The sequence below is a fragment of the Anguilla anguilla genome, chromosome 17 (assembly GCF_013347855.1).
Source record: "Anguilla anguilla isolate fAngAng1 chromosome 17, fAngAng1.pri, whole genome shotgun sequence".
Taxonomy (NCBI): Eukaryota; Metazoa; Chordata; class Actinopteri; order Anguilliformes; family Anguillidae; genus Anguilla; species Anguilla anguilla.
Window position 1 is genome coordinate 32,187,867 of NC_049217.1, and position 24,604 is coordinate 32,212,470.

Below are 24,604 nucleotides of genomic sequence, written 5' to 3' on the forward strand. Positions count from 1 at the left end.
CACCTCGTGCAAGCTTCTAGCCTTGGCTGAGTTTATGTAAATGAGCCTTTTACTGTAATCAGTGACTGTAGGTAGGTTTACAGAATGGAAACGCATATTTGTGCTTCCCACATCACATTACTTTACTGTGTTAATCTGGCATGTATCCATAGTGGCCGTGATCTAAGGGTTGGAATGCATTGTGAAATACCTGTGGAACGTACGATAAATCTTGCTGGACAACTTATCCTATGTCTGGAATCTGTACGAGATCCATTGATCCATTGAATCGCTCAGAAGAATTTAGTCACTGTCCAAAAGCAACGAGAAGAATGACGTAATCATCTCGTCGCTGATAGGGTGAAATCAGACCAATCGTCAGTTAAACCGCTGTTTCAAGCTCGGTTTTGAAAGTAGAAAAATTATGGCGACTGAACGGGCCCAGTTGTAAGTAACTGATTAGTTAGACTATTTTTGTTTTATTCTAATGTTTACGGAAATCTCAATGTAGGCGATTGAGTCGCTGGTAACTAGCCAACTGTCTATAAGTAGACTTAGATCTACTCTCTTGAAAAGCATACGAAGCTTCCAAAGCTAGCCATGCATTTTTGCTCAAATGCGTGAAACAGTTAGCTAGCTTACTCGGTTGCACAGTGTTCTATTTTGATTGGTAACGGCTAGCCATTAACTAGCAAATTTAGCTGATTAACCGTTGAATTGTTATTAACAGTTTGCAAGCTGGATAGTCTGTAACAAACAAATTGAAAAATAAAACTGGAATTCACTAGCCCATGTGTGTCAACAGTGCCTGTAGACTATGGCAATGAGTGACAGAAAGTAACGTTAGTCGTAGTTCGCTAGCTAACGATATCATGCTTGATGAATTCAAAGCACTATCATGATGGCTTTACAAGATTTTAATGCTAGATAAAGAAGGCGTTGAGATACCATTCTCTCTCGCTAAGTAGCTATCCCCTTGCTAGAGTGGCATCGCTGGCTAGGTAAGAGAGTCGGTGAGCGAAGCTGCTAACTGTTGGAAGTCATACGGTTTTCGTTAATCTGTGTAGTCTATCAGAATAGTTTTTTGAACGAAATGGTTATGTAACATTAGTTAGGGACTGTAGTGTGTGCTGTGTCGCTAACGTTATATATATATATATATATATATATATATATATATGTGTGTGTGTGTGTGTGTTACTTTGTTAACGTGAGCCACTGAGACTACGCCTATGTTGCTGAAATGATTTGCAATGGAGAGCTATCATATCTGACTGCTTCACGCTTTCTGGTCAAAGTTATATGGTGCCCGAGTTGATCTAAGGTCGATTCGCTTGCCTGTCACTAATAATTACGCGCGACTGCGTGTCCGCAGGTTGCTAGACTGGTACGAGTCTGCTCAGAAGGCCTTTTTCACCGCAAGTGATGTTCAGGATACGGGAGAGGCGGAACCTCCCGCTGCAGTGATGGTGCCCTACCTAACTGTAAGTAAAGTTTCTCATGCATGCACAAAAATAGAGAAACGGGCTGCGTCTCAACCTACTTAGAGTTGGGTACGGTCCCAGAACAAGCCCTGGTTGGCGTCTCTTACAGAGCAGAAGCACGAGAGAGGAGACGTTGCCCTACATGGGGAAATCTAGTTCTATACGGTTAGCGCTGAAGAACAAGGAGCCCACAGTCTTTAGTGCGCACAATCCCACTGATATCTTTGTGTATTAATGGTGTAGCCTTGCAAATTTAGGTCACCTCCTTCAGCTTGTTCTCAGCCTTCTTCCTCATGTTAGCAAAAATCCTACGCTTTGGTTTTTGCCTTCCAGACTGTAATGCTGCTCCATACCCTGCCTAAACTCACTTATTTCTGCGCTAATAAGCAACATTTCACAATAAAGGATTAGTTCTGCCACCGGAAAGCCGGTGTCTGAACTGTTCATCTTGTACCAACGATGCAGCCGTAGCTACTGCGTGTTTGTGTTCCGTTTGTGGCGGCAGGTAAAAAGGGTGGTTTCCTTACACTTTGCAATTACACTGTTTCTGAACGCTGCCTTGACGTTTGATTGTATATCCACTGTTTCTAGAATTTGCTTTGAAGGTAGAGGCTACTCATAAATGGGGACAGCGCAGAGTATTTTTCACACGTACCTGCGGTGTTCAGCCGCACCGTTGTCTAAAGGCTGCAAATCCACACTGGAAGCAGAATCCCCGCAATAGCAAGTAAAATAAATGTGCTGTCAGATTAACATAGTGTTCTCTGCCTGTTGTTCCATACTAAGGCCAGTGTAACAGTGTGTCTCTCGGGCAATGAGATTATCTCACAAGATGAATTTTACATCAAACTTTGACTCTTAAATCATTTCCAAAGTTTTATATTTATGATTCTGTTTTGGCAGTCTGATGCCCCCTATATGTTTGCTTACAGTATGATGGATGATGGTTTCCATTTGTTTTTTGTTTGTTTTTTTCAGGCATCAGCTGTCTTGAATATGTTGGGTATTAACATACATGGGGTTTTAATCTTATTTTTGATGACTGCATTGCACTCCTTGTTCTTTTTTTATTTTAAGAAATTTTCACACTCTTTGAAAGGAGAGTCTCTCTTTCAGTGTTTGGCCATGGCCAGGCTGGGGTCTCAGATCTATAGTGAATGGAATAAACAGTTTCACCACTTACAGGCAACACACACACACAAATACACACAGTGTATAAATACACACACCGTGCACACACAGCAAATCACTTTTACAGTGTAACATCCACTAACTTTCAACAGATTTTTCCATGGTGGTTCTTGCGTTATCAAAAGAAGTAGTGGTAAATTAATGAAAATTGAATTTGAATTGAGGTTGAATTAAACTTGGATTTTGCACGTGATGCATAAAAAAACTCGTATCTAACATTGATTTATTCTTTGAGATAGCAATACAGATTTTTATGAATATATAAGTGCCTGAGTCTGGGTTAGGGTTATGGGGAGCAGCGTGATGGGGATGCAGCACGATGGGGAGCAGTGTTGGCGGTTTTGTTCTGTCAGGACCATGCGGAGGGGGGGGCTGACCGCTGTTTTATTTTTTTCATGCGTGCATGCGCTGGTGCTCAGGACAGCCGTAAGAAGCTGAAGATGACGCAGCTGCAGCTGAGCGTGTTGGACCGCATGCTGCTTCTGCTAGAGAGCGCTCAGCCACCGCACCTGTTGGATGGCTCACCTGTCCCCGACACAGGTACCGAATACACACCACAGGGGACATGCCACGGGGGGGACACGCAAGCACGGTGAACGCTCCTCTCACACTGAACCCTCCTCTAGCACTGAACCCTCTCACTGAACCCTCCTCTAGCACTGAACCCTCTCACTGAACCCTCCTCTAGCACTGAACCCTCTCACTGAACCCTCCTCTAGCACTGAACCCTCTCACTGAACCCTCCTCTCTCACTGAACCCTCCTCTAGCACTGAACCCCAGAGCCCGCGCTAACCGAATAGAGCCCGCGCTAACCGCAGAGTCCACGCTAACCGCAGAGCCCGCGCTAACCAAATAGAGCCCGCACTAACCGAATAGAGCCCGCGCTAACCGAATAGAGCCCGCGCTAACCGCTGAGCCCGCGCTAACCGCTGAGCCCGCGCTAACCGAATAGAGCCCGCGCTAACCGCAGAGCCCGCGCTAACCGCAGAGCCCGCGCTAACCGCAGAGCCCGCGCTAACCGCTGAGCCCGCGCTAACCGAATAGAGCCCGCGCTAACCGCAGAGTCCACGCTAACCGCAGAGCCCGCGCTAACCGAATAGAGCCCGCGCTAACCGAATAGAGCCCGCGCTAACCGAATAGAGCCCGCGCTAACCGAATAGAGTCCGCGCTAACCGCAGAGTCCACGCTAACCGCAGAGCCCGCGCTAACCGAATAGAGCCCGCGCTAACCGAATAGAGCCCGCGCTAACCGAATAGAGCCCGCGCTAACCGAATAGAGCCCGCGCTAACCGAATAGAGCCCGCGCTAACCGCTGAGCCCGCGCTAACCGAATAGAGCCCGCGCTAACCGCTGAGCCCGCGCTAACCGAATAGAGCCCGCGCTAACCGAATAGAGCCCGCGTTAACCGAATAGAGCCCGCGCTAACCGCAGAGCTCACGCTAACCGAATAGAGTCCACGCTAACCGAATAGAGTCCACGCTAACCGAATAGAGTCCACGCTAACCGAATAGAGTCCACGCTAACCGAATAGAGCCCGCGCTAACCAAATAGAGCCCGCGCTAACCGAATAGAGCCCACGCTAACCGAATAGAGTCCACGCTAACCGAATAGAGTCCACGCTAACCGAATAGAGCCCGCGCTAACCGAATAGAGTCCGCGCTAACCGAATAGAGTCCGCGCTAACCGAATAGAGCCCGCGCTAACCGAATAGAGCCCGCGCTAACCGAATAGAGTCCACGCTAACCGAATAGAGTCCGCGCTAACCGAATAGAGTCCGCGCTAACCGAATAGAGTCCGCGCTAACCGAATAGAGTCCGCGCTAACCGAATAGAGCCCGCGCTAACCGAATAGAGCCCGCGCTAACCGAATAGAGCCCGCGCTAACCGAATAGAGCCCGCGCTAACCGAATAGAGCCCGCGCTAACCGAATAGAGCCCGCGCTAACCGAATAGAGCCCGCGCTAACCGCTGAGCCCGCGCTAACCGAATAGAGCCCGCGCTAACCGAATAGAGCCCGCGCTAACCGAATAGAGCCCGCGCTAACCGAATAGAGCCCGCGCTAACCGAATAGAGCCCGCGCTAACCGAATAGAGCCCGCGCTAACCGAATAGAGTCAACGCTAACCGAATAGAGCCCGCGCTAACCGAATAGAGCCCGCGCTAACCGAATAGAGCCCGCGCTAACCGAATAGAGCCCGCGCTAACCGAATAGAGCCCGCGCTAACCGAATAGAGCCCGCGCTAACCGAATAGAGCCCGCGCTAACCGAATAGAGCCCGCGCTAACCGAATAGAGCCCGCGCTAACCGAATAGAGTCAACGCTAACCGAATAGAGCCCGCGCTAACCGAATAGAGCCCGCGCTAACCGAATAGAGTCAACGCTAACCGAATAGAGCCCGCGCTAACCGCAGAGCCCGCGCTAACTGAATAGAGCCCGCGCTAACTGAATAGAGCCCGCGCTACCCGCAGAGCCCATGCTTAGAGAGTGCTGCGGGATGACTTGTCATGCCCTGTGCGAATGATTGACAGGTGCAGACACGCGTGCGTGCCTTGGAGCCCTGAAGAGCGCGTACGCAGAGGGCGTGGAGCGTGTGGAGGGCCTGATCGCCGCCCTGCTAGACAGGATGGATCAAGCAGGCCGCAAGAAGGAGCAGCTGCAGCAGCTGCTGTGTGCTCTGGAGAGGAAGGTGAGCGCTGATACACGCACACACACTATACACACACTATACACACTACACACACGCTCACTACACACACGCGCACACACTATACACACGCACACACACTATATACACTACAGAAACACTACACACACTACACCCACTACACAGACACTATACACACTACACACACACTACACACACTATACACACTACACAGACACACACACTACACACACTACACGCGCACACTACATAGACACTAGACACACTACACACACACTGCACACACTACACAGACAGACACAGACACACACACACACACACACACACACATTATCAGGGAGTCTAAAAGCACACATACAGAGGACTACCTGAGGAATATCGGTGGGTGCCAGATGTTGACAGATTTCAGACTTGACAGCATTTTCAGTTTGATGGTGGCGGTAGATAATGTGCACTGATTCAGTCAATCAGTCAAGGGACTGAGAATTTCATCAGCTGGACGGTTCGCTGTTTCCATGGGAATGGATCTAGGAGGTTAACTGGAGCTTCTTGGGCAAATTTCCACTTGGAACTCCAGTTCTGGATGGAGTGTTTATATTCATTTTTCCCCCTGCTGAAGCTGCTTTAGACTTCACCGCCGTGCCAGATTCCCACAGTGCCTTTGTGTTCAACAGTTAGTCCCCCCCCCATGCGTTTCCACGATTGTCCCAGATTAAACTGAGCGTTCATGGGGTACAGAGTCATCGCTCACGCATGCAAACCTGGCAGCACAGCTGCTGTAAAGGTCCCCTAAACCTGAGCTCATCAGTGCTTGAATGACTTCTGCACAAAGTGCTGTATTTCACTCATCTCCTTGGGTGGGGGCGAGGGGCGTGGGGTGTGGGGAGACAAGGATTTGGGTGCAGAAAGATTTATGCCTTTTTTTTCCATTAATATTTTGAGCTTTTCAATTTTGGCTACCCTTTTGACTTGTAATGCTACCAGATTGTTTTCAAACCAAAAATAATTTTGTTATGTTGTGTCTATGCTCTGTGAGACAGTGATTTGCATATTAATCAGTGTAATTGCCGTAATTCAATTAGCCTGTGGGGTTTGAGCCATTAAGCACAATCTGAACAAATTACTCTATTTTAGGAATAAACAAGTGGGGAGATTAGCATATGAGTATATGTGTTTCTTTTCTCTAAGAAACCTTCACAGAATCAGTTTATTAGTGATTAAAATGGCTTGCAGAAAACCTGGGGCTTGTTCTTTTGTTACCATATTAAAGATAAAGACTTAAGCGCATCCCCTTTATCACATATAGAGCTCAAATAGTTTTTACAAAGGTAATTACACTGCTGGTTGCCGTGATACAAGCTGTAAAATGCATGAAATCTTTGAGTTGCATATTGTGTCGTTTGTAAATGTAAGGCTGAAGCATAGGCCAACTCACGGATAATGAGCGTCAGGAATAGGACAGCATTCATTTTTAATATTGTAGTATGTCAGGTTGCATTTTTTAAGCAGACCTTTTCTCTTCCAGCCGCTCTAGGTTTATAAATCTGGTTGATTGTGTGAAGAGTAATAAAAGAAGCATTGCTTCCTAAAGGAAGGGGGACATTAAGTTGACATTTACCGCTGCTAACGGGAGCCATTATGGCTCTTCAGTAAATGGTGATTCATCCCACAGCTGTGTTTTAGTTGAGGCTGTTCTCACTGCAGCGCCACGGCTCTGAAACTGCCAGAGCCGTTTTCTATGCCTAGTGCTTCTGTTTCCAAGGAAACCGGCTGCACAGTTCTGAGATATCAGGCGCGCGTGTGTGCGGGCATGTGCGTGTTTGGGTGTGTACGCGAGCGTGTATGTGTGTGCGTGTGTATGTGCGCGCTTATGTGTCTGTGCGCACGCACGTGTGTGTGTGCGCATGTGATTCCCCTGCAGCGAGCTCAGACTTGGGCATTGGTTGCAGTATTTCCTGCCTTTAGTTCCTTCGTTAAACCAGGCTTTATCTGAGGTAGAGTAAACCTCGCACCAAAGTCCTACTGCATCATTGGCCATACTGTGAATTTCAGACTGTATTACTGGGTTTTTTGCAAAATCTTTTCATGCCCTGATTTTCTGGGTATAGTTACATTACATTCCATAGTGTACACATTATGGGTCTGTGGTCTGGTCTACATTAGACTCACACTCCGCACTTCTGTGCTGTTATGAGTGCATGGGACACAAGCAGGAGGTGTCTACGAGAAGGATATTGTGTATGATCACAGATGTGATTGGAGTGTTCTTAACTGAACATTCTAATGCTGATGTCGCAATCACTACTGGTTACTGACAGCAATTGAGCTCTAGAACATAGACAGAATTTTGGGGGGAAAAAAACATTCCAGAAATCCTGCTCTTCATTGGGTTAACATGCCAGTGTGGTATTTTTCCATTCGTTTTTGTGGCATGGCCCCCGAGCCTACGATTATAGACAGGGTCTTCTGCTTTTCCTGCTGACGCGAGCAGTGACTGAAAGCTGCTGTGAGTGGGAGCATGTTCAGCTGTGAGCTGACCAGTCTATTCAAAGGAAAAAGCCTTTAGGAATTTAGTTCAGACACATAGTTTAGCACAGGCTCTCTGCAGTCTTCCTATGGCATGTATATGTGTTTGCTTTAAAAGCCAACTGCATGAATGCCCATGGTAAAATCACAAAAGCAATTAGTCCAAAATACATGTGTATATCAGTGTACAGGCATGTGGGTAGTAAAGGTTGTCCTCACGTCTTCTGCTCTGATTCTCCCGGTACATTTTGGTAAAATTAGAGAATTGCTTTTCATTGTTATTCTGGCTTGCTGTGAAGCCCACGCAGCAGCTGGTAGCCGCCGTCGCTAACGGCTCTCATCTTCCAGAAAGAGGAACTGGAGGAGCAGCAGAGGATGAAAGAGAAGAAGGACGTGAAAGAGGAGGTATGAATCGGGGACGGCACGTCGGCCTGTTCCTTGCGCACACCGAACACGCTTAGCGACTGGTTCTACCCTGTTTTTCACAAACTGACAAAGCATTACCACAGCTGACGGTTGTGTGGGTTGACCTGTCCCCTTACTTCAGGAGTTTCTGGAAATACATTGGCTGGTTCTGATCGTTTACTCATTGGCTCATTGGATAGCTTTGAGTCCAAACTGGCCAGAATGGCGCCTCCAGGAACTGCATGTTTCATCCCTGATATGTACAGCACTGTCCCTTCACATCCCTGATACAAACAGCATGGTCCCTGATGCATACAGCACAGTCCCTTCACATCCCTGATACGTACAACACGGTCCCTTCACATCCCTGATACGTACAGCACAGTCCCTTCACATCCCTGATACGTACAGCACAGTCCCTTCACATCCCTGATGCATACAGCACAGTCCCTTCACATCCCTGATACGTACAGCACAGTCCCTTCACATCCCTGATGCATACAGCACAGTCCCTTCACATCCCTGATGCGTACAGCACAGTCCCTTCACATCCCTGATACATACAGCACGGTCCCTTCACATCCCTGATACGTACAGCACAGTCCCTTCACATCCCTGATGCATACAGCACAGTCCCTTCACATCCCTGATGCATACAGCACAGTCCCTTCACATCCCTGATGCATACAGCACAGTCCCTTCACATCCCTGATACGTACAGCACGGTCTCTGCACATCCCTGCGCATCATATTTATGGGACCCAAATGGACGTTTACTTCCTGAAAGGTAAGTGTGGTCCCATGAATGATTAATGCAGAAATCCGAAGGGTTCACAAACCTTGTCTTGCAACTGTATATCATCTCTGAATTTTAAGCACGGAACATTTAGAGAAAATTTCACCTACTGAACATTCATATCCCGTGTACTCAACAAGTATACTATAGTAGGCAGGTGTGCTGTTTCGGACATGACCTCAGTTTTGGCCAGCTGAAAGCTGACTCTGGGTTTCCCCTCTCCCCCCTTATCCGCGGTGCAGAAGCTGAGCAGTCTGAAGCTGCAGGAGCTGGAGGAGTCCCTGCTGGCCAGCCAGAGGGCGCTGCACCTGACCGAGAGGCGCATCTCTGAGCTTGTGGCGCAGACCGACGCCTACCTCACCAGTCTGGACAGCTGGACCCTGCTGCGGGACGGGTAAGGGCCAGGCCGTGCCATCATGTGACCTCCGTCCTGCCACTTCAATCCTCAGTACAGTCCGTTCACATAATGAATTCTAATTCAATTGTTGAACTCAAAAATCCTCATAGAACATTGTAGCCATTTTTTATCTCTTTGTAGAGCTGGACTGTGAGACTTGCATCCCTGTTTTTGTACATTGCGCTTGCGGATCTCGTCTCTCAGGCTGCAGCGGTCGGTGCAGGCTACGCTCGGCCTAACGGGCTACAAGCTGCTGTGGGCGGGGCCGCTGGAGCTCTGTGTGGAGCTGGTGCCCCAGGTGCACCGACCTGACCTGGCCAACCTCAGACCCCTGCCCCTGACTCTCACCTGGACCCCGGACGGCCTCTTCAACATCCAGGTACTTATCCCTGTCCTTCCTCTGGCCTTTTACACAGAGCTCTGAGTTCTCCTGAGGTAACGTTAGTTTTATTTCAGTCCCAGGAGGCTGCAGGGATTCTGGATGGGGCCCTGCAGGGCCCCCTGTCCCAGGTGAGCTCCACACTGCAGGAGGTCTGTCAGCGTTACCTGAGTCAGGGCGAGATGCTGGCCGAGATTCAGGAAATGCACTCCAGGTAACTCCACTCACATTCACCCTTGCCTTAGTCCCCCTGCTCATTGTCCTCTCCCTTTGCCTGTGGGGTAAATCTGCGCTTTTGTTTACAGGTTTGCCATCGACTGGCGCCCGGCTCAGCGGCTGTTGGTCTTCCTCAAGTCGGCCTCGGTGGTGTGCCACCTGAGCGTGGGCGAGGGGTACCCCTCCAGGGGCCGCGCCTCTCTGGTGTCCATTCGTGGGGAGAAGGGGCCCCTCAACATTGATGCCCTGCAGGTGAGCATCCAAACCATCTGGCTGAGGGAGCATATTCACAGGGGCTTTTAGCCTGTGCACTGGAGTGAGTCTGAGAGACTGGAGTTTCTACAGAGGTCCTAACTGTGTAGGAGCTGCATATCGGATATGTTCGGTTTTATTGAATCTTTACCGAACTTTGCTCAAAAACACACAGACGTAGAAAAGGGAGAGAATGTCTGATTCTATGAAGAAACCCCATCAGGTCAGATCAGTCATACCTGTCCTCCTTAATGGCACGGGTGTGAAAATAATTCATGATGAGGTAGGTCTCCGCCCCCCCCCCCCCTCTTTGTGTGTGGGTAGGGTGTAGGGGTGTAGGTACATGTTTTTGTTCTTTGTATTATTTAAGGTTTTTTTCTGTCCTGTTGCTCATATGTAAAAAATGCAATATAAAATATCCAAAGAAAAGTGTCAAATGCGAAAACCCACTGATTCTGTTCCTCATCCTCATTTCTGCCTGATTTACATTGCAGGCATTTAACAGACACTCTTATTCTTAAGCAACTTCCTACATAGCATTTACACTGCATCCATTTATACAGCTGGAGCAGTGCAGGTTTGGGTTATTGGTGTAATGGGTATTGGGTGACCCCACCCTTACCCTTACCCATTATACGACACTGCCTGAGGCCTTATGCAGATATGTGCTTGCAGCATCAGTGCCCCTTGGTGTGAGTGTGTACCATTGACCCTGGCAGGTTGCTAGGACAGACGGTAGTAAATTGATATTAATGAGCATTATTGGGTACTCTGTGTTATTCAGCCCTGTTGTGGTGTATTCATGATAAGAGCACTGTGCATAACCTCCATGCTGTTGTCATGGTGATTTAGGGCTTGGCATATGAAATGAGGAAGTGTTTACGCTCCCAGAAAGCATGGGCATACCGGGCCGGGCGGAAGTTCAAGCGGGGAAAGTATACGTCACAATACCCTGTCCCGTTTCGCTCGCGCGTGAGAGATCGGTAGCCAATCTGACGGGGAGATGGAAGGGTCCCTCAGTCGTGTGTGAGTGCACGGTGTGTGTGTGTAAGTGTGCGTGCGCGTGCATCAGTGTGTGAGTGTGCGTGCGTGCATGCATCAGTGTGTGAATGTGCATGCGTGCATGCGTCAGTGTGTGAGTGTGCATGCGTGCATGTGTCAGTGTGTGAGTGTGCATGCATGCATGCGTCAGTGTGTGAGTGTGCGTGCGTGCATGTGTCAGTGTGTGAGTGTGCGTGCGTGCATGTGTCAGTGTGTGAGTGTGCATGCGTGCATGCGTCAGTGTGTGAGTGTGCGTGCGTGCATGTATCAGTGTGTAAGTGTGCGTGTGTGTGTGTGTGAGTGTGCGTGCGTGTGAATGCATGCATCAGTGTGTGAGCGTGCGTGCGTGCATGCATCAGTATGTGAGTGTGCGTGCAAGTGTGAGTATGCGTGCATGCGCATGCGTGAGTGTGTGTGAGTGTGTAATGTGAGTCTGTGTGAGTCTGTGTGAGTGTATAATGTGTGAGTGAGTGTGTGCGTGTGTGAGTGCGTGCGTGCGTGTGAATGCATGCATCAGTGTGTGAGTGCGTGCATGCGCATGCGTGAGTGTGTAATGTGAGTCTGTGTAATGTGTGTGTGAGTGTGTGTGTATAATGTGTGTGTGTGTATAATGTGGGTGTGAGTGTTGTGCAGGGTAATAACAGCACTCTTTGTGTCTCCAGGCCCCCCAGGTGAACCCCTCCCTCTCAGAGTGGCTGGAGTTCCTCTCTTCCTGCCCAGAGATTTGAGTCCCGCCATGGCACACCATGACAAGAGCTCCTCCCAGCAGTGTGTATACGCTGTCCTCCCAGCAGTGTGTATACGCTGTCCTCCCAGCAGTGTGTATACGCTGTCCTCCCAGCAGTGTGTATACGCTGTCCTCCCAGCAGTGTGTATACGCTGTCCTCCCAGCAGTGTGTATACGCTGTCCTCCGTGCTGTGTGTATACGCTGTCCTCCCAGCAGTGTGTATACGCTGTTTACCCATGTATACACGTGTATATGTATATTCTGTCCTTAACCTGAAAAAAACACACACAAGCTGTTTGTTTGTCCCTTGTATAGATTTTCTGTTTTCATAGTTTGTCACCTTTTGAGTGTTTTAATATAAAATCATTAAATGATTTGCGTGAGAATGGTGTGTAGCATGAGCCATGTGTTCATACACTACAGAGTAAAGTCAACCTTACTGATGCCTATTGGTGTAATATAAAATGTTCGTCAACACCCACTTTTAATCAGTGTAAGACTTGCAGAAAGTACAACATGGAGCAAAAAGTAAAATTCCAGTTCCGCCTCTTGTGTCCTATCAAAGTGGTAGTTGAGTATTAAAAATCTGTTTTAATTAAAGAAGCTTGGGAATCCAGTAGATTAGCTAATCATATACTGTAGATAAATTACTCAGGGTTGGCACACTGAAGGAAGTGGTCCAAAGTTAACACACAAACATTTACATTCTCACTGTTAGATCCCAGGTGTGCGTATGGCCACTCTTCTGAACTGTTTAAAGGTTTCTCCAAACCTGTACTATGTGGGAACCCTCACCATCTCTTGCATGTAAAATGCTTTGTGAGCTATACGGAGGACTGGAGCAGACCTGTTCTCTCTCAAGTGGATGATTCGTGCTGGTACACCTGTTCCTGGGGACCAGACTGGTCGCCAGCAGCTTTGATTAACCAGCACACAGTCCAGGTTTGGGCTGCACTGCAGAACCACACTCTGTTTACTCCAAACTCATATATCACGGTGCAAACTAAACCTCTCATCGCTGGAGGAAACTGATGTCCCACTGGCTCTCGAGGGACCCCCAACGCTTGTGCTGCTCCAAGCCAAGGCCTGCTCTGCAGGCTGTGAAGCAGCTGAATGTTTAAACTCCCGGTACTCAAATACCTGGGTGAATGAGAGGGTGTATGTGCATGAATGGGTGAATGAGTGTGTGTGTGTGCGTGAATGAGAGAATGTGTGCGTGAATGGGTGAATGAGAGGGTGTGTGTGCATGAATGGGTGAATGAGTTTGTATGTGTGTGCATGTATGGGTTAATGAGTGTGTCTGCGTGAATGAGAGAATGTGTGCGTGAATGGGTGAATGAGAGGGTGTGTGTGCATGAATGGATGAATGAGTGTTTATGTGTGCATGTATGGGTTAATGAGTGTGTCTGCGTGAATGAGAGAATGTGTGTGTGAATGGGTGAATGAGTGTGTATGTGTGTCGCATGTATGGGTAGGGCAGGGGTGTTCGGGGGGAAGGGGTGTCCGAGGCAGGGGCGTCCAGGAGGAAGGGGTGGGAATCTTCAGTCACTACTGAGGGGCAAACTGACCTGCTTATATACCCTACGCTTATCTATATGTGGACTATACCATTTCCATACCATATTTAATTATCTCAGAAGAAATGACAGCATATATTTTTGCATATAGAAACCATTATACATACATCATCAGTTGCTACATTATTTCTAAAAATCACATATCTAATTGGATATGAGAACACATTACGGATGCACTTTATGGTCTCCCCCCGTCTAAAATAGCCAATTCTTCTCGTCCAGCGCGTCCAATAAAAATGCACATAATGGTGACGTTAGGATTACGCCATTCCCGTTTGAAAATGGAACAAATGGAATAAACACGGTTGGTAGCAACTCCTACAATTGCGTTTATTGAACGTGGTATGCCACAATAAATAAATTTAATGTTTGAAACCAGATGTGTTTAAGTGATTTGCAGTATATTGTGGTGAACAGATGTACAGTAGCGGATGTGTTTGAGCTGACAAACCGGCAAACATAAATGGTGCGCACTACATTTATGAAAGCAGCGTACTCACGCCAAACAACTGCTACAATATGCAGATACAGTGAAAACGTACGTTTTAACGTTTTAAAAAATGGTGTCCTAGCAGGAACGGAGGGTTCGTTCCGTTACAATTGACCAAGAAATTCTATCGGATAAATGTATATCAAACCGAAGTTATCGCATCGGTGGTTGTGTGGCTGTCCCCTTAGGGGAAAGACACTCCCTCCTATGATGTAGCTTTGCTAAAACCCTGAGTTTTGCTTGCAGATTTTAGCACTTTTCTCAGGGTGCCGGTAATATGCTTTGATACATTTTCCCCTTAGCCTATGTAATACAAACCTCTATAATTCAGAAATACAGCTGTTGGAATTGATTCTCTTGCGTTCTTTGAAGAAAATAGTTTTGGTTTCAGTTGAGCCGAAAAGTAGTCGTTTGGTGTTTTTGACTGTAAAACTGTGATATTGTGCTTCTGTATGTATGTGTGTGTATATATATACACACACTCACAAACACAAACATACGTATATATGTATATATAGGATATCTACAGCTGAAAGACGTCCATTGTGTCGGATGGCTTAGCCCAGGAGCTTATCTGCATTTCACCCCCCCCCCCCCCCCCCCCCCCCCCCCTTCTGTCTCTTCAATTCTGTTCAATTCCGCTCCATATTCAGTAATTCAGCTGTACACTTGACAGGGAAAAGAGGACAATGTTTTGCAACAAGGATGTCATATAATTTTATTTCAGGTATTTGTTATTTTGTAGTTGAACAAAGGAACAAGCTTTAGTGGGGGGGTTGCGTTTTTAAGTTGGTGTAAATCTTGAGTTAATGCTCTCCTTTCCTGTCCCCTGCAGACGCTCTGGAGGAATTCAGGCTTTGTTTAGAGCAGCTGAAAGGAAGGCATGTCAGCGACCTGGCTCATGACCTGTCTGCTTCCCGCAGGCTCCCCTGTCCCCCCGCCCCCCCGCTGCAGACTCGGGTGCGCATTAGACAGAGTGGCCTGCACTTCCAGGACTTTACCTGGAGAGTAGTCCCACCTGTGAGGGAGCCCGGCAGGGACCTGCACATCAGGGCTATGAGGGAACCCAACATGGCAGCGTGCAGGAGCTGAAACGGGAGGCCCCTCCCCAGGTAATACTCTGCAACAGCCCACAGCAACCAGTTTGAAAAGCCCAACCCAAAATGGGTTTTTGAAATGCCTTTACAATATTGAGAACACAAGAAAATATAGCGTTTTAATATATATGCACGCCACTTACTTTTTTAAAATATAAATTTTAAAACGTATATATGCAACCCCCACACACTTTTTACCTTGAGCTTTCCATTTTAACAAAAAAAAAAACACAACTTTCAAACACTGCAAGTATTTATATATTTATAGATATTTACATATGTACAAAGTCATAGGTTTTCAATATACATGAACGATATGTGCAATAATCCACATACCTCAACATTAATTGATAGTATTAATGAAATATAAAGTTTGTAAGCATATAGCAGGCGCTTGGAAGGATAAGGACCCACAAGTGTAAGAGTTCTACCCTGGTGCTGGCTTTCCTTTGGTGCGTGGGAGTCCTCTCTTGCCCGTCTGGAAGGAAGTTAGGCATCTGTTCCCATGACTGATAGCCATGAGAACTGGAAAAGCATGTCTCTAGCACCCCGTCTTGTCTGCAGCTAATGCTAGCCCACGCAGATTAGTCCCTGAACCTCGACTCATTTTCACACCTTCACTTGGACCTGTTTGTAGTCTTTGCAGTGCCTTATCGGTGGATCTTAACAGTTCGCCATGGCCTGAGAAGCATGGGTAAATGGGATTACGACCTTGGCTCAGCCACCGGGGCTGAGCTTATTGAGCGGACCTCTGTTTCTGCGCCAGTTTCCCTGTCTTTTTCGGCATTCTGGGCCATGTTGTGCCCTCCAACCAAAGTCCCACTCGCTCGACACATGGATGTACTCAACCTCAGCCTGGCCCCACGATAGGGCGGCGCATGGATCATTTAACAAGGAGGTGGAACCTCAGAAAAGGGGGGGGGGTGGGGGGTGGCAGCCAGTCCCATCTTCCTCTTACCCACCCCTCCTCACCCCAGTCCCCACAGGCGGGGCAGCAGTGGCCGATTACCGCCGAGAGCTCACACGTCGATGCGGAAGGACAGCAGCTTCTCGGAGTGCATGTTGTTGAGAGTGCGCAGGTCGGGCAGCTTGAGCAGCAGCTTGGTGAAGCGCGAGGTGTCGCAGGGGGCGCTCTTGCCCAGCAGAGCGCGTAGGGCCCGGATCAGGCTCTCTTGGAGCAGCTCCACTGAGTTCACGTTCTCGATTCCGGAACGATCTGTCAGGGGGGAGCAGAGTGGGAAGTCGTGAGACGTTAGCTTTGAGTATTACTCATCCTGAGTATTCACACTTACAGATCTACATCTAATGATTTTTTTTCTTCACCCTAATTTTATTTTAAGGAGATTTGAGTGAGCCCAAAGGGACGATGAAACTGGCCCTTGAGGTGGCCCTTTCTAAATGGACTCTCTCTCACCTGCAGAAACTAGCACGACTGCGGTGAAGAGGCCCAGTTCCTCGGCCGACAGCTCCAGCGCGTTGAGCTTCTCACTGAATTCAAACATGGTGCCCAGCAGGTCACCCATGCCCATGCTGTGCAGTGCCTCCAGGCTGTACGTGGTGCCCGAAATAAAGGTCACCGTCTTCTCCTTTACGTTGAACAGGGAGGCGAAGCGGACCATGAGCACCTGCAGGAGATGGGCGGGGGGAGCGTTGAGTGCACATACTCGTGTGTTGGAACCCAATGGGCTTTCCTGATTGGACACTTGCTTAGCTTTTTATCCTGTTGTGGCCAGTTGACTGGCACGGTTTAATGCTTTTTTTGTTTTGTTTTTTCGGTTAAGTTAGGAATTCCACAGCAGAAACCTACCTCGAACGTGCCGGCCTTGAGCAAGGTGACCTGGTCGTGCTGGGAGAGTTCGCTGAATCCTGGGATGTGCTTGGCGAACTCCACCACCTCACGCACTGCCGGCGTAAAGCTCAGGGAGAAGTCCTCCCAGATTTCCTGGGGTGACATCTTTGGGTCAGCCTGGGGATGCATGTTCATGGGGCAGGCCTGGACAGAGAGGAAGAGGTGTCAGAAACCGCAACTCCTCTGAGCGACTGCAACAGAACTAACTGGTTCACGTTTCAGGAGTGGAAACTCGACTGTATTCAACTGCAAGTGATCAAACAAACTCCCATTTGTTTCACTCACCAGTAGGATGTCCTTGTGGTTCTTCCAGGGGCAGTTCTGACCCTGTTGGATTCCACTGTGCTCCTGGCCATGTTGGCTCCCATACAGATTGCTGTTTTGGCAGAGACGATGGCCTTTGTTCTGGTGAGGGAAGCTGTGATGGTGCCCGTTGATGGTTGACGGGGGCAGATGGCAGACATTATGCAGCTGGGCCTCGTGGCCATTGTGAATTGGCACATTGTTGTCGTGGTGATAGATGGTGTTGAGGCCATTGAGATGGTAGCCGCTCGAGCAGCGGTTGGCCTCCCAGTTGTCCAGCTCCCCGCCGTTGTGCAAGCGTATGCCCAGGCCCAGCTTGTCGTGTGCATAGACGAAGGTTTCCCGGTGCGCCCTGGCGACGGCAGAGATGGTGTTGTCCACGCCCGGGCTCGGGCACAGCGATGGGGAGTCGACGGGTGGCAGTGGGCTCTGGGCCAGCGGGGGAAGCGGAGACACTGCCACGGGGCCAGGGGGAGATGGGGGTGGGGCCAGGGGCGGGGCCGGGGCTAGCTGGGAGGCCTGAGGGGCGAGGGCCAGGGTCGGGGGGGAGGAGGACGACGAGGTCAGGCTGGCCAGCTGGAACTCGCTCTGCAGCTGGTTGTTGACCATGTTGTTCATGGCGCTCTGCATCTCGGCCAGCATGCGCTGCTTCTCGCGCTTTGGGATGCGGCCAAAGCGGACGGCTAGAGGGAGCACAGAGATGGAGCATTAAATTTCAGCCTTCAGACAACCCAATGAAGCTACACAAAGCTTTCCATCAAGGCACCGCGGGGCGGTTTGCACTCACCGTCGCGCGACATGCCCACGGACAGGCATTTCTTGAAGCGGCACTGCTGGCAGCGGTTTCTGTTAATCCTCATGATGGTGCAGGTCTCGTTCTTCAGGCACTTCTTGTACTGGATGTTCTGCTGGATGCTGCGGCGGAAGAAGCCCTGTGGTACAGACCAGGAGAGTGGTCCCGTTGCACTTCAAGCTCCACAGTACAGGGTACAGAGCGCTAAGGCAGGAGGAGGAAGCCAGGCTGCAGAATGCTCGGCGTGGGTGTGGCTAATGGGCTTACCTTGCAGCCCTCACAGGCGTGCACTCCATAGTGAAATCCTGAAGCCACATCCCCACACACCTTGCACAGGAGCACCATCCCGTTCAGCTCTGAAGGACACAAACAGGTCAGAGATTAAAATTTGCCCAGAAGTATGAAACACCAACATCTCAATCCGAATGGTCAACTCCCCCACATTAAATTATATCCATGGGTACAACCTATAGTAACTCCATGTTTAGTCTCATTCATCCAATGATCTTTTTAGTAGGAGTTGCAGCTTTGCTCAATCGCTTTAATGAATGTGCTTATTCGTTAGTGGGTTATGCCCAGTTTTTGGTTGAGTCACAGAGATGGATCTCACTTACTGGTGAGGCTGGCAACCGATTTGCTGGGGGAGGAGCGGGAGCTAGCGACCTCGTCCCGCCGCCGCGGGGACCCCCCAGAGCTGGAGGAGCTTCCGTCCTCCCCGGACCCGGAGCTGGAGCTGGAGCTGGAGCTGGAGCTGGAGCTGGAGCTGCTGGGGTAGGTTCGGGAGGAGTCGTGGGAACCGTTGGGCGACGGCGGGAAGGAGGAACCGAAGGAAGGCTGCGAGTACGCCAGCGACTGGAAGCTGCTGTTGGAGTTCTCACTGTACATGGACACCGGGCTGGTGCGATTTGGTGAGCCGCCGCACGATCCGATGTAGGAGATCACGCCCCCTGGTGGAGAAGAAATAAAGAAAACATTTTTAATTTGTAATTGCAGAGCATGGGTTGTGAAGTCCTTAGCTTACACATTATAGTAAAAATCGGCCAGTTTTGGTCCAACTTTTAAAGTGCTGTGTTAAACAGTCGAACATGTAGAAAATGGCCGATTTGGGATCCTGAACAGCAGCATAAACCATACAGCTAGTCCTGGTTAATTAATATTTTTTATTTAAGAGATTTTCGTGTTTAAAGGAATACATTTTTTTCCTGGTAGGACTCGATTTGCACCCCCCCATTGCAGTCACCTGCTAAATATAGGAGGCAGTTGCGTGTGTGGCTCTGGCACTAAATGTTCCCGCACTTGCTGAATGCCAGACATCGAGTTCTTTCCTGCCAAGGGTGCCTTGACAACCGAACTGCTGGAAAAAGCTCAAGTGGGCTGGCAGTAAAATAGTGTGTGCATGTGTGAGAGAGGACGGGGGAGAGGGCGGGGGCATTTGGGGTTGCGCAACTGTGTCTCACTTTCTAGAAACAGTTGGCTGGAAAACGCGAGTAAAAGGAAATGGACCTACTTAAGCCTTCTGGGATTCAACTCAAGGCTGCACCCACTTTCTGTTATTGGGGAGGCAGCACATGCACATGTAAATATCTCTTGTGTGAGCCGACTGTGTGGCTGAGCAGAAGCTGTATATGCTTTCCCTGCTCCCACCATGTCCCCGTATGACCGATGCGGAAAAGGTCAGGAAACGGGCGGAAAGGTAACAAACGTAAATACGAGGCAAGCGCTAATGCAGAAATGAATTAATGATGCAGCTGTAACCCAGTAGTGCACCAACTCAGCGTCCCCTCCTGAGAATGTACACTCTCAAGGTCGAGTAATGGGCACCAGCCTCCTCTTCTGCACTCAGCTGGCAAGGACAGGCTGAGCACTGCCATCTAATCCCCTATTACTGGCACACGCTCTGCCCATGACTCACTGGCAAGGTTGGGTCTACTCTACTGTGGCTGTACAAACTCCTGTCCTTTGTCTAACTCAAGGATGCGGGCGTGTACGTTAGGGTTAGGGTCGGTGTCAAGTCTACTCTGCTCAGCCGGTTTTCTAAATCAGGTAAGGTAACTTTTATTTATTTATTTATTATTTTTATTTTTTGGTTAATTCACCTTAGGATGAGAATTTCCCTCCTCATATGTCAGGTTTATTTAATTTTAATACGATTTTGATTTAAGTTGCAATTTCTACAAAGCTGTTCTCTTAGCTGACAAATTCCAGAACATACCATGAGATTTTAATTGCCCATCCCATCAATGGACATTATTCTGCATATAAAATGTATGCAGTAGCCCCCTGAATGAAGGGTGCATACACCCTAACTGCATACATGAAGAATGAAGCATCAGCCGGTCTGCTGCGTTCCAGGCCGTGCTGATTCCGGAATTCAGCCCTTGGCAGCTTACATAACTTTGTACTAGAACAAAGGGTCAAAAGGTCACTGTGTCAGGTGTAACCACAACAGCTACACGTGCAGCAGCCCAAGCCTCTTCTCCCATTCCTATCGGAAAAAAAACGACTACCAAATATTTTTTCAGCAGGCACAGCAATGAAACTTTGTGTGCTGCTTTTTCCTCTAACAATATTTTTCCGAATGTAATTGGCTTCTGGTGGAAGCTAAATGGTAGCACTGATCTTCACTCAAACCAAAAAAAAAGCTGCTCTGTTTTATATGGAATTTCCGCATTATATTTGATTTGTAAAAATGCAACAAAAAAAAGTTAATTAATTTTGTAAAGTAAACGCTCAGATATTTTACCATTCTTAGAATTGATTAAGATTAATTGGATAAACCCCAGTTGTTCACAATTACTAAAAACTCGGAAGCCCGCTTCCTGCTTTCAGTTATAAATTAAGTTGATCCACGTGAAATGCTACTGATATAAAAAAAATTTAAAAAAACAATGAATGCCACGTGACTGCAATGTACGATGTTCTCGGTGTTCTAAGTTGATCATTGTTCAATCCTTTAATTTGTTTTCCTTTTGATAGCAGCAGGCGATTTTTTTGCCTTTATCGTTTCACGTTATCATTTGGGCCAATCAAATGTGAGCTGCTTGTGTGTTCGCAGAGAAAAACAACCAGCTAAAAACTCGTGTCAGAGCCTGTGTGGGCTGGGAGAAATGCATCATCGTGAATCACGCCCTCGCTCCACGTGCGCCCCAGACCTCAGGTTCTTCAACGAGACTGGCTCGTTCTAGACACACCCATTGCGCACGCCCACTCATTCACGCGTTCCCCCCTGCCACTGCTGTGCGTTTCTGAACTACTGGGGGGGGGGGGGGGGGGGGGGGGGGGGTGGCGGCTTTGACTCTTGTACCAGACGATCTATGCATTGGAGATTGTGGAATTTTAAACTTGTTTCTAACCGGGCTTATTACGGAATTTCGGTGCAGATATATTTTTGATTTCCAACGAAAATGCAGACATCTTGGCGTTTATTGCTGATTGACGAGGCGACCACATCTTGTTCTAATTACCATTGTGCAAGTGTGAAGCGCTTAATATTGTTGGACATGTTACGCGAAGATTAATCCCATGGCCCACTTTTTAAATTTACACGGGAATAGGTTATGTCTTTCCAGGCGTCGCAAAATTACCCCAGCAACTATCCAATCGCTGAGCGCACATGGCACCCTAGTCTGCGTCAACCGTGGGGGGGCCTGGCGTTGTGACGAAATATTATGTAATGAGGTAGCGCACTACCAATGAAAAGGGAAAGAGCCACTGAATGAAAACAAAAAGCACATGGCTAGACTTGGAGATCCATGTGAACTGGGCGATAACACGAGTTCTGTCTGCATCAAGATGTCTGTACACCTGACTTTTCTGTACTGACCTACTTCTAATAACGCTTGGGAATGGGTATGCTTTAATCCGCGATACCCTTGCCAACGCATCAAAACGTCTATGTGTTAAGATCAGAGCGGAATACACGAAAACGAGGGGTTCGCACTCTAACCTCTAAATTCAAGAAAATCACCCCGGTGTCCCTCTGTTCGTTTAGGAAGAACAGAACGGGTGACTGCCAACTAACATCTCGCTAGATAAACTCACGAAAATTGTACACACAATTTGGACCTAAGTAGAGGACATTTTGCTCGTAAGAACAATTATGAGCAAAATGTATCTATGTACTTGAACCTTTCTGAAAAACGTAATATGTACACACGGGCCTACCTTAAAGTACAAAAATGCATATATTTCTTTGGACTGAATAAATCTTTCACAAGAGTCGAAATACAGCATCAGACACTTATCACTGAACTCATTCGTATTTCACTGACGGTGCTTAGATAAGGACGAGTTCCACTGAAACTTTCAACAGTGCACATTGACTAGAATAACTTATAGTACGTAGTTCGTGCTGTAGCTACGTCAATTACAAACCAATGCATCTACATTAAAAGCGGCATCAATTTGGAACATTTCACCAACATATAGCGAACATCGTAAATAATACAGAGACATTGCATTGCATAAACAGAAGCACATTCAACACAATAGTCCTTAAAATAATTACCTGTATTATTGTTGTTCGTGTCCATAGTTGTCATCTTGAGCTCCAACAGAGTCATGCAGTAATGGTGAAATTAGGATTGTCTAAATTACGTTTTTTTCAGCCTCTACTTTCCTTTTCGGAAGAGTCTTTAGATTTTTTTTCTTAAATATATTATAAATGTCTCATTGTTTCTTGCAAGGCAAGACTATTTTAATAAGATAATTGCTCGATCAGCGAATTGCAATATTGTGTACAAGTTATACACGGGTATTTTCTTCATATCACACGGCTCCTTTGCAGGTTTGTGTGAAATAAAACTGATGCTCTTATAAAAGCCAGTGATAAAGAACTCGATCTGAAGGTACCCTCACTCGCGCTATCTGTGTTGGTCTGAGCCGCAGTTTCTGTGCTCGCCAGGTTTTGCTTGAGCCGTCTCATCCCAAGGAATGAAACGTAGCCTTTGGGGCGCACGCGCAGGAGCTGCAGTAGCCTCCCTCACGCGGCTAAAAACGGGAACATGTGACCCCGGGGAGTGCCTCGTGCCCCAGTGACACACTTTTTCTCAGGAATATTTTATTTATTTTTTGGAAACGTGTGCACGTGGGGAAGAATTAAGCGCATATGGTATTGGGATTTGTAGTTCGTTTTCGGCATTCATTGAGTTCATGTTATAGATCATTACTGCAGCCGTTTTAGCGATAACTCTAGTCCCCAATATTAGGATTGTGCAGAAGGGTTTTTAGATGTTTAAAGTTGTAAGCGGTTAACCACAGTGGCATTCTACTTGTTAAAATGATTTTTTGAAAAAACTCACTATATGTTTAATTGTGGTTTAGGTCCTTATATAGGCATTTATATTTTTATTTTGTCAGTTTCGTTTCAAATCAACAACCATCTTGATCAAGCATTCTGTTCATATTAACCAGAATGTGCAGTTATAAAGGCAGTTAGGCATGTATCAGCAATTTCAGCATGCAAGAAGCAACACATTGTGGTAAATTGGTGGTTGGCGTTGTAAGCGTGGCTGATGCTCTGCACCGAGAATATTTCTGAATCATGCAGTCACTGCCAAATTTCAGTTGCATTAATGAGAGGAGGCACTCACTTTATGAAGCAGGGGAGAGGCTTTGGATATAAACGCGCACGCTAACGTATGCGGAAGGAAAAGGGCTTTCATTGATCATGCTCCGTGCTCATGGAATTCTTTCTGAAAAATATGAAACTGCAAGATCGCCACCGAATGACTTGAAAACCATGATAAATTGTTAGTCAGCTGGTCTACTTTCTTTGAGTAAAAAATATTGCTGCTTTGAATGAGAATTGATTGACTGCAACGCAATTTTTGCGATCAAATTATAGTTTGAAATTATAATTATTGTTTATGATATATCTTTATGTGATCAAGGATTTGTCCATTTTTTTGTCTACGAATATTGGTGATATCTTGGACCAGCTCATCCATACGACAGCTGGTTAATAAAGGAGTGTCAGCAGTCTGTGCTGCACTGACATTTGGCCCCTTGGTGGATAATTATACTGTAAATGTTAGAGCTCAGTGCTGAATGAGAGTTTTAGAGGCTTTCTCAGTTTCAGGTGTTCTTGGGCTTTGGAAGGAGGTTGAAATCTGTGGCGAAGTGACATTGTGACTGTTCTCTTGGCTGTCTGCCTTTGTGGTGTTTGTAATCAACCGTGACCTGACTTGACTCTCTAAACAAGTGAGTGTTCCTCTTCCCTCTCTCCCATTTACCTACTCCCATAAGCTTCTCCACCCAGCACATGTTCTTGGCCCTGGTGCTTCTCTATTTATTGAAGGTTCCAATGATAATTTTACCTTTGTGTCCCTGCCATGTGACAAAAATGTAATGTAACTGAGTCTAAACATGGGCTTGGTCCTTAAAGTGCAGTATTGTCTGGCTTTAGGGCAGGTGGTGCCAGTCCGATGTCTGTGTCTTC

At 47.6% G+C, this 24,604-nt stretch overlaps 2 protein-coding genes across 3 annotated transcripts; one reads left to right on the plus strand and one right to left on the minus strand.

Annotated features, from left to right (window-relative positions):
- The first annotated feature begins 331 nt into the window (after window positions 1-331).
- si:dkey-225f5.4 lies at window positions 332-12,446 on the plus strand. 2 transcript variants are annotated; one of them, XM_035397274.1, is made up of 10 exons: window positions 332-426; window positions 1,355-1,463; window positions 3,074-3,194; window positions 5,180-5,337; window positions 8,191-8,247; window positions 9,286-9,437; window positions 9,645-9,819; window positions 9,897-10,033; window positions 10,125-10,287; window positions 11,991-12,446. In XM_035397274.1, exons 1-10 carry the CDS (start codon window positions 404-406, stop codon window positions 12,054-12,056), a joined length of 1,161 nt encoding a protein of 386 aa, XP_035253165.1. In that variant the 5' UTR covers window positions 332-403; the 3' UTR covers window positions 12,057-12,446. The 2 variants fall into 2 exon arrangements, with proteins under 2 accessions (XP_035253165.1, XP_035253166.1); XM_035397275.1 differs by lacking the exon at window positions 332-426 and adding an exon at window positions 804-980.
- A 2,369-nt stretch (window positions 12,447-14,815) lies between these two features.
- On the minus strand, window positions 14,816-23,142 carry nr1d1 (nuclear receptor subfamily 1, group d, member 1). The gene is made up of 8 exons (XM_035397833.1): window positions 22,673-23,142; window positions 18,780-19,112; window positions 18,433-18,521; window positions 18,160-18,304; window positions 17,355-18,055; window positions 17,028-17,213; window positions 16,635-16,845; window positions 14,816-16,436 (listed from the first exon to the last, which is right to left on the minus strand). The coding sequence occupies exons 1-8, from the start codon at window positions 22,725-22,727 to the stop codon at window positions 16,240-16,242; spliced, it is 1,917 nt and encodes a 638-aa protein (XP_035253724.1). The 5' UTR covers window positions 22,728-23,142; the 3' UTR covers window positions 14,816-16,239.
- Between the last annotated feature and the right edge of the window lie 1,462 nt (window positions 23,143-24,604).